The sequence below is a fragment of the Anopheles cruzii genome, chromosome 2, assembly GCF_943734635.1.
Source record: "Anopheles cruzii chromosome 2, idAnoCruzAS_RS32_06, whole genome shotgun sequence".
NCBI classification, from domain to species: Eukaryota; Metazoa; Arthropoda; class Insecta; order Diptera; family Culicidae; genus Anopheles; species Anopheles cruzii.
The window spans coordinates 377,425-386,744 of record NC_069144.1 but is presented as its reverse complement, the minus strand read 5'-3'; the positions used below and the strand labels follow the sequence as shown (position 1 = coordinate 386,744).

Sequence of the window (9,320 nt, the reverse complement as noted above, 5' to 3'; positions counted from 1 at the left end):
AAAACGATATTTATTTCTTTTCTTTACTTGTTTTTTTCAGCTCTCAACAGTCCTTCGATCGTCATGAGTCAGGAATTGCAGCACACGTTTCCCCGCGCAACGGCGTCCCGATGGAACGAGCCGGACAGTATGGCCGGGTCTCGTACTGCCCGTACAGTGACTCCAGCTCGTCACTCCAGTCCTATGTGCGACCGTTCGACACAGTGAGGGCGCTCCACGAGACCGTCGTCTCGCTGCGGACAGCTCTAGAGGAATCTCGCCGGGAAGTGGACCAGCTGCGCCAGCAGATCACCGTTCGGGACACGGTGGAACAGGGGCTGCGGCAGGCTGCGCCCGTTAAGCCTCTCGAGAACAGTGACCCGACAAACCGTGGTTGGCATCGCGAAACTCCTTTGACATCGATTGTCCCACCACAGGCCACTTTCAATACGAATACGGACGCAGCTACGGAAGCTGCACTTGGGGCCGACATAAAATGCAAAAGATTAAAGAAACGTAAGACGAAACCGCAACCACCGCCCCCCGAAGACAGTTCATCTCCACCGCCAACCAACGAGGAGGACAACGGGAGGGAACCGAAACCTGCCCCCGACACGGGTCGCTCGAAGCAATCGTCCACGAAGGATGCCAACACGACCCACCAGCAGAAGGTATCCGTAGTTCCCGACATACACATCGTATCGCACCCCGGCACGGGCACGCACTCGGCAATGGCATCGCGCATCGACGTCAAGATTAAGGTGTCGTCCAATATCAACATTGACGGGAGCAGCTCCGAGGGCGAATCTTCGGACGCGAAGGACACAAGAGAACCAGAACCAGAAATAGTTGAGTCCCAGGAAGGCGAAGACTCGGTGGATCGCACGCCCGATGAGGACGATGAGAAAACCTTGGCCGAGCGGGCAGATCTCGGGGAGGATGACGTCACCGTGCGCGAGGAAGTGGTCGGGAAGGGCGAAGGCAACCTGTACGTTAGCGTGACCACCGAGGATCAGCTGAGTGTGCGGAAAAGTTCGGACCCAATGGGCGTGACACAGGTTTCGTCGGAGAACCTGCACATTGACGTCGACCGGCAGTCGAATGCTTCCATTTCCGAGGGCGACAACTCGGTGTTTGCCGAGGACCTGCCGCCACCGGCCACCGATGGAGAGGAAGGAGAAGGGGTCCACGGTCGACCCGTGACCGGCAGCTATACGGTGTCCGATCTGTCGGACCAGCGGCGTAAGGTGAAGAAAAGCGACTCCGAGAACCAGGAAGAGGTTGACGACATCGAGCTGATCTTTTCGTCGGACGACAACGCTAAAGACATCACGCAGGAGGACCTGGTGTCGATATCGGACTACGAGCCGTGGCACGAAGCGGGCCAATCGGGCACACCGGTGCTGGTGAGCTTCGCCGAGATGGGCTCGGACCAGGATCGGATCGGCGGTTCCCTCGAGCGCAGCGACAGTGAACCACCGGACGGTGGCTACGACGGGCTGGAGAAGGGCAAAAGTCTGGAGAGCCAGGATTCGCTGAGTCTGGAGAATATGAAGAAAAGCCTGGACTTTAGCACAAAGTCTTCGAGCCTGGAGAAGGAAGGAGCGGACGGTAGTTCCACGCCGCTGCGCCAAGACGACAGCTTCGACATCGGCGGACCGAGCTCGCTGATGGCTGCCGGGGCCCTGGGGCGTCGCTGGACCAACTACAACGTACTGATCGAGACGGACATCTCGAAGTGTGGCATCACCGAGGAAAACATTCTGGAGATGGGCCGCCGGAACACGTGCCCCAATCCACCGGCCTACCGGTAAGTCTTAGGGCTGGGCGGACACGAGACCGATGGGAAATTGGTTTGTGCTGAAGCGGTCCTTATTACTCGCCTCAGACCTATCATTCACCCGACTAGCCGTGTGCAACCTTCGGGAGCGACCAACCGGAGTCCGCTGGCGGTAAAGTTTTCGCGCTCGCCGAGAACCTACTCGCCGCACCAGTATCTGCCGCCGGGCAAAACGCTCCGCACCGTCATCGCGGCGGACAGTGGCGTGAAGGGTGCGTCCGGGGACGAGGTGAAACGGTCGCGGGCCGCCCAGACCGACATCTCGGCCGTGGCGGCCCAGCAGTGGCGCTCCGAGACGCACCTCGCCGGCTCGGAGTACGTCCCGGGGCTCTATACACTGCCGTCGAAGTTCGTCCCACCGCCGCCCGGTGGGAAAGGTAAATTCCCGCTCAGGTAAGCAACCCCCCCGAGGGTGGGCCCGGAGGTCCCAGCGAGAGTTATTATTCGATTTCGTGCAGTTCCTGTGGACCCAACCTAACCTTTTGTCCCGTTCGTTAACAGTGTGTTGTGGTTTCGCCACTAACCACTTCCCAGTGCCAACACTTTACTCTGACCACTCTGCACACACTCTTGAACACACACTCACACGCTTACATATGGTTACAATTCGGCAGCGGAGCTCTATTGGTTCCTCCTCGTGCTCAAGTGCACGGCTCAACAAACAGCGTCGAAATCCGATCCAGGTTTTGGTCCGTGTTCCGACTTGTGCCGGGTTCTTTATCGTTTAATGATACACGTCAAGCTCATCAAAACATAAGATTGAGTTACTTTCTGTTACTCCATTGGTCTACAGCCGTGAGATGCGTAGGTAATCGTGGGGTTTCAGTCGACACACACATCGTAGGTCGATGTTGGTTCAGTGTGGGGCCTGGCCGACTGAAAATTGAACGCACCGATTGTTAAATATTTTAAAAGCAAATTAAGTAAACGGCTAAAATATTCTTAGGTTCGTGGAATTTGTAAAGGTCTCGCAACTGTTGTTTACCATTGAAAGTTTCTTTCCCCTATCGCGGCCGATTCCACGGGCCATAACCGCCAATGCGCCCCATGGTTCCATTATCATCTGTTTTTCGAGATCAAATCTGCGTGTGTGTCTACTCAAACTGGATTACAAGATGGGATATCGAGCGTTAAGCCTTCTCAATATTGCTTCTGCAAATCGTGGTTCATTGCTGTAGGTTGGCCCACTGGGTCCCCGAGGGGTTGACTGAGTAATGTGAGCAGGATTTGCAATGATTTGATCCATTTTTCGCCGATGTGTGGCGCCCCGATGGCTCCGAGACTGCGAGCTGAAATCGAGCTCTGTTTGCCCTTCGCTCGTACCACGGCCACGAGATCGATAGTGCAGACGAAGAAAAACTATCCCTTTTTTGGCGGATGAAGGAAAACAAACAACGGGTTTCGCCGTTTTTAAGGCGGACATCAGGCGTCAAAGCGGGTGTTCCATGAAGGGCGCGGGGGCCATTTTGCGGATCAAGAAGCAGAAGCATTCATTTTCATCTTGCCAATCATTCCACCGACGCCAGCAGCGCAATCTGGCGACGTCCATAAATTTGAACGATTCTTTTTCTTGTCGTAACTTGATTTACTTCTCTCCAGATCGAAACCCAAATGGAACACAGACGAAACCCGGTTCCCGGGAATGCTTCGCGGGGCGCAGCTAAATGTCAACCGCAGTTAAGGATTTCGTTTCCGAGAATATTTTTCCATTTGTCGTTTTTCAATCTTTCCTTCTGCTGTGTAATTTTCAACCGTTACAGAAATGACTTGGAAATGATACGGAAATATGTGTGCGGCACGTTTAAAAGCTTCAATCCGAAGCCTTTTTCTGGAACTCACGATTCATTTTAAAGCTCGTACAGGATAGTCTTAAAGCTTGTTGAACGACGTTTCACACGCTTTAAAGAGCCTTATCAGTTCGTTATCGGACCGGGCTCGGAAGGCTCATCTTGCATTCCTTCCAAATTAAAAGGTGGGAGTCCCATTTGGCAGCCGTGTCCTAGTTGCTCGTAGATGGCATTTTCCTGAAACGACCGTGTCTTGACGCCCGGCATTAACGGAGGCGTTGGCATTATGGTTGTGAGGTGGCAGACATTGCCGTAGGGATCTGGGCCCATAATTTTGCCCAGGACCATAATCCACGCAGGAATGGTAATTGGAAGAATTCTCCATTCGTCGTGCTGCCACTGCCTTTCATTCCGTAGGACGAACTCGTGTGGAACGAATACGAATCCAACAAATGAGACCACGCTCGGTCGGTTCCCCCAGGATTGGTTCTCGAAAAATACGCACTTGCCAGCTAATTTCGCACGGTTCTGTGGCTCCTAACGGGCGCGCGCGCCACTCGAGTTGCTCGCCACTCAATGCGAACCATGTAGCTTTGGTCGGTTCAGTTTGCAGCTTCAAAACATGCGAGTTCCGCTGGAAAGGTCATAGGACTACATGTCGAATCCGGTTCCGTCCACATGCTGGTGTCGATGGCGGTTTGGTGAACCGTGTCCTCCGGCACCACCGCCCCAGATCGTAATCCGGGGTGTCAGAAGTTATGAGATAATTATTTTAAAAGCGTTCGTCGAAGTCACGGGCTAAGTCCCGGGAAGTTTTCACATCCCAAAGTTGGAAAGCCAAATGTTATGGCTTCCACAGCGGGGTGGTCGGTTGGTCGCTGCGCCGAAAAGCGTACGTGGAAAGTTTTACCAAACAAAGAGATAAATCCGACAGGATGTGTCTCAAAGTATCTCCGTCTCCTATTTTTTTTATCAATCAATTATGGTCCTCAACACTTTTGTTACAAAGATATCCTTTCTACAATGTGTTATGAGGACAAACCATCCGGATGGGTTCCGGACACTTCCGGAGTAGAGCATCGGATCGTCGCGCTTCGGACGAACATGCAAGAACCCCTTCGGTCCTTAATGCCGCTGCGACGGCACTTTTCAATTGTCATCCCGGAAGTGCTGCACACGTTGCTTGTTGCCGCCGCTAAACTGCGCGAGTGTAAAGTGAATTATCATCGAGCTTCCGGTTCCATCGAACCGGGTCCTTTCTCCTTCGCCAACGAACGCGGTGCCGTGTAGCGTGACTAAACCCCATTTCTTGGATCGCTTCGCGTGGACAAAAAACCAAACCCGGGCGGCCCGGGCATTGTCTCAGATCATCTTCGTGGCACTTCGTGGTAAACCCGGCGAACGTGCCCTTCTTCGGCGAGCACTATCTTGGCGGAACCAAGCTTTAAAATCTTAATTGATGTAAATTTAACGTCCTGCGGTCCCTTACTGCCACTGGCGGTCGGGCGCGGCTTTTCCAGCCAATTGTTGTGTCGCCTTCAATATGCTCCCATCAACACACAAACAAACACACTAACACACTGGCACCATCCCACGTCCCACAGCCATTAAGTAGGTCCTTCACAGTGCGGGCCCTCCTTTCCCTGGCAATGTCCTTGATGGGCCGTGTGAGCCTCGTGGTGAATGCATCTTTTGATCTTTTGCTCATTTCACGCCGCGGCAGACCGTCGGACAAAACGCAGGAGGCACGCCGTGTGCTGCTGAGTGATATTAACTTCACCAGCATGGTCCCGGAGCTGTCCCGATCGGCCGATCATCTCTGCCAGCATCAGCAGGACGAGAACGGCGACCCGAACCGGTCGCCCAACTACTGCAAAGGAAACCTTCTACGAACACCGGAAGCCACCAAAGGGTACTACGCTAGGACTAGGACATATCAATCGCCATCATGCGACACTCAGCTGACAAACAAACGCCGAACAAAGAGACAGGGGATTCTTACTGCCAGACTGAAGACATAAAACCGACTAGACGGCAGCCCGATGGAGACGCCATGCTGCCAGTGTGCTAGAGGCAAAAACCCACACACCCGCCCGCGCCCATTGGATGTTTCATTTTAACTCCGTCGAAAACAACCATTTGTCGTGCTGTTTTTTGTCCTTCACAATCCTTCGTTCATTTCGTTCGGATATTGTTTTCCATTCCATTTGGGGCGCACGGTGCATACCAATCGGGTGGAAAAATGTTTATCATTTGATAGGATCGCAATTTGTTTTCTTTCTCAAAATAGTATTAAAAATCGTCACCGTTTCGAAAACATTTTGATGGAAGCAACATATTAAATTTTCTGGTCCATTTTGGACCCATTTTGACGTCAATCTGGCGAAAGTGTCAACAAGTTTTGGACGTGTTCCGATTCCTCAAAACTATGTACTTTGAAACGGTATAGTTCATCAGCAGGCTATGCATCGCCATCGGATTCCCTCTTCGTGAATCGGTTCGGTTTTCAAATGCATCCATCGTTCCGAAATTAACGCTGAGTGTAGTATAGAGATATTTATTGTTTCATATTTACTTTTCAAAGAATTGGGTTCAAGAATTGGATGACGGTCTCACGGACTCCTGTGAAGCCTGAACGGAATTTAATTTTATCTATGCTTTCGTAAATCCTTCTTTTTCCATTGCGTTTAGCAGTATGTAGATTATTTTCAGTAATTATGCTTTGGTTTGTTTGCACACTGCATCAACAAAATAAATCAATAAGTCCTGTGGTTGCATTGACCTCAGCTCATACCGTTGGCTTTCTTCCAAGCTTTCAGATCTAACACGAATGTTCCACTTTCTTACCGGTCGCAGGATTCCACCCAGCTTCAGCATGACCTCGCCCGGCGTCTCGCAGTGGACGGTCAACGAGAGCAGCATCGCCACGCAAACGACCCAGACGGACGCCTTCTGGACCAACCGGGGCGATTCGTTCGACTCGTGCAAAAGCTACTCGGCCAGTTCGCGGTACTCGACGCTCAGCAAGCACCACCGGTCCCGGAGTGTCCCGTCGATGCGGTGCGCCATCTGTCGCCAGAACCACCAGAACACGGCCCTGCGCCCGTCGGAGAGCATGCACTACACGCCACGGGTCACGTTTCAGGACCAACCGTTGATACACAAGATTCGCGGTTCGTTGCCCGATCTACGGCATGACTGCAACTGTCCGCGGCGGTACGGTGGACCGTCGCTGTACCGCATCCACGGCGATTCCGGTGGCTCGACGGACAGTTTGCTGGAGGAGGCTGAAGAGTTTTTGCGCCGCTCGCTGGAAGGTGGCAACATGCTGCTGATGGAGGATTCCCTCGATGGCGGGGGCCAACCACCGACACCGGTTCCTACGACTCCGGCGGGTTTGTCGCACAGCGTGATGCACGGCCACGCGGGACATCCTCATCATCCGACGGCCAAACATCGCCGCTGTTCCGAGAATGACATACAAAGAGGTAAACCTTTTGGCGTCGAAGTCCCCAGTTCCCATTGGTCTAATCAATGGTTTCCCGTAGATTTCATCCCTTCAAAGCACGCGCTGCCATTTTTGCCCAAAACGGCCAAATGTCTGAAGCCGGGCCACCTGGCCAAGGTTATTTCACGATCGGGGCGCATCGTGGTGGGCCGCGTCCGGTATATCGGCCCGCTGGCCGGTGCCGATTCCGAGGACAGTTTCGTCGGGCTGCAGCTTCCAAACAGTATGGGCGAGTGTGACGGTACCATCGATGGGAAACGCTTCTTCGAGTGGTAAGTAGCGCCGGACGCATGAGTTGAGAACGGACCAGTAATTCCTCTGCCACTCCCGTTTCAGTGAGCCACTGCACGGTATCTTTGTGCCGTTCAAAAAGGTCGTCATGGCGTGGAATTCATAAATTTGCCACCAGCGTCGTCGAGCTTTAAGGCTAAATGATGACAAATGGTGGTGCCGTTGATCGTGGAAGTGAACGCTGTGTGATACAGGGATAGGGGCGCGTGTGATTGATGGCTAACGCAAAGGATTTGTCGATTTTTGACTGGTCTGCGAAAAGGAAGACAAAACCACTTAAAGTAAGGGCGCTGCACTTTGGTTGGGTAGGAACCATCCACTTGAAAACCGGAATGTTTAGACAGACGGAGAAGGATTTGGTTAGAACTCAAGGTTGGCGATTGGACATAATTCGCGAGGCGCTGGTCACACAGAGGAACAGGATTGTAGCAGCCGGTTGTCAGCAAGAAGAAGCTCATTGTGGATGTAGCTATTCGTTAGCCAACTACTATCCCCGTAGAGTAGAACTGGGACAGAGGAAGTCGCGAGGGGTTGGTCCCTCGAGACACCGTCGTTCGGATCGAACGAAAGGCGCAACTTATTTTTGATATCGGTGTATGTAGATCCTTTGTAGTGTGGACCCTCTTCCGCAGAGTTCTACTGTTGTTGTTAATCGCTGTGTGAGTATGTGTGTGTATGTGTGTGTGTGTGTGAGAGAGCTTTCGAAACAATACAGAAAGGTTTAGGAGGCAGGTTTCGACGGACCGAACCGTGGTCCAGCCAGCACAGGACACACGATTTGTTATGTACGGTTGTCAACTATCTAGTCGTTTAGAGGATATACCCAGAGTCCCATTCATTGGGTCAATGCCGTTCTCAGTGTAACCTGCGTGTAGTGCTAAAGAACTCTTTCTCTCTCTGTCTCCCTAGTGTATAAGTGTTTAAACTGGTGCGAATGAGAAAAAATTAGGAGCATTCGCCGTTGAGCGAATGTTCCTCATTAACAAATTCTTCTCGAATTATCCTTTTCCTTAGCAGTATTTTGCCAGTTATTTTTTTCACTACAGTCGATCGTGCCTCAGCATAATTTTACCTTAAACTTCACGTATGATAATTGCAGTAATGTACCTAATGATGCCTTTTCGTAGGTTTTGTTGCTTGGCAGCTTTTGCGACAATCTAAGCATGGTGTGTTGTGTTGTACAACGTGACAACTTCCAAACACGCCCATTGTTTTTTACCAACACCCAGCCCAGTGGAGACGATCAACGATCAACTAGATCATACACACTAAAATCTAGTCAAACCCGAGTTCTGACTGCGCACACACTGTTCTACCAAAGCAACCCGAAACTATCCGCTTTTGTTGACCGCGATTGCCGATGGAGAATAATGCCCCCAATCTAAAGCACTGTAACCCACCAATAACACAGTATATTGTAAAATAGTTACAAGTGTTTGAAACAAATCCCGTCAACCAAGACCGGAAGAGAGATGCCTCCGGAGCATCCCCCAACATTACGCACTAATCCAGCAAAAGGAGCCCGCTTGATCCGATATTCTTATGATGTAGACTCGTGACTTTGAAGGAAGAACCGATAAAAATATGATTGTTGAACAATGTGTTAGCCTGTAAGAACCTGCAGCTATCTTTCGACATCTATTTGGTAACCATGCGTAGCGCCTGATGCGCGCGCCATACCCTAATCCGTGTACCCGCGTATACCCGTAAACAGTGTAACAATACTATTGAAACATACAATAAAGAATACCGAGATGGACATTTATTTACCGCAGCAACACAACACGCTTGTAAACTGTAACAGTCCCCGAAAAGAAAAGCTTGCTTCGAAACGTATTAACAAAATGATATATTCTCTCTTTATTCACTCGTTCCCAGCCCTCAACATAAGTGGTGTAGTAGTCTTAAGTAGGTC

General features: G+C 51.4%; 1 protein-coding gene across 1 annotated transcript; it reads left to right on the top strand.

Moving 5' to 3' along the window:
- Nucleotides 1–110: 110 nt before the first annotated feature.
- LOC128269228 (uncharacterized) lies at nt 111–9,172 on the top strand. Its single transcript, XM_053006631.1, has 7 exons — nt 111–335; nt 417–1,789; nt 1,868–2,212; nt 5,330–5,518; nt 6,463–7,094; nt 7,155–7,386; nt 7,451–9,172. Exons 1-7 carry the CDS (start codon nt 111–113, stop codon nt 7,509–7,511), a joined length of 3,057 nt encoding a protein of 1,018 aa, XP_052862591.1. The 3' UTR covers nt 7,512–9,172.
- The last annotated feature ends 148 nt before the right edge of the window (nt 9,173–9,320 follow it).

Bases quoted from the DNA above. Each gene is read 5' to 3' on its own strand.
- LOC128269228 (XM_053006631.1), top strand. From the start codon at position 111: ATGGAACGAGCCGGACAGTATGGCCGGGTCTCGTACTGCCCGTACAGT. The intron at 336-416 runs GTTAAGCCTCTC...GTCCCACCACAG, and splicing joins GGCTGCGGCAGGCTGCGCCC to GCCACTTTCAATACGAATAC. The intron at 7,387-7,450 runs GTAAGTAGCGCC...CTCCCGTTTCAG, and splicing joins GGGAAACGCTTCTTCGAGTG to TGAGCCACTGCACGGTATCT.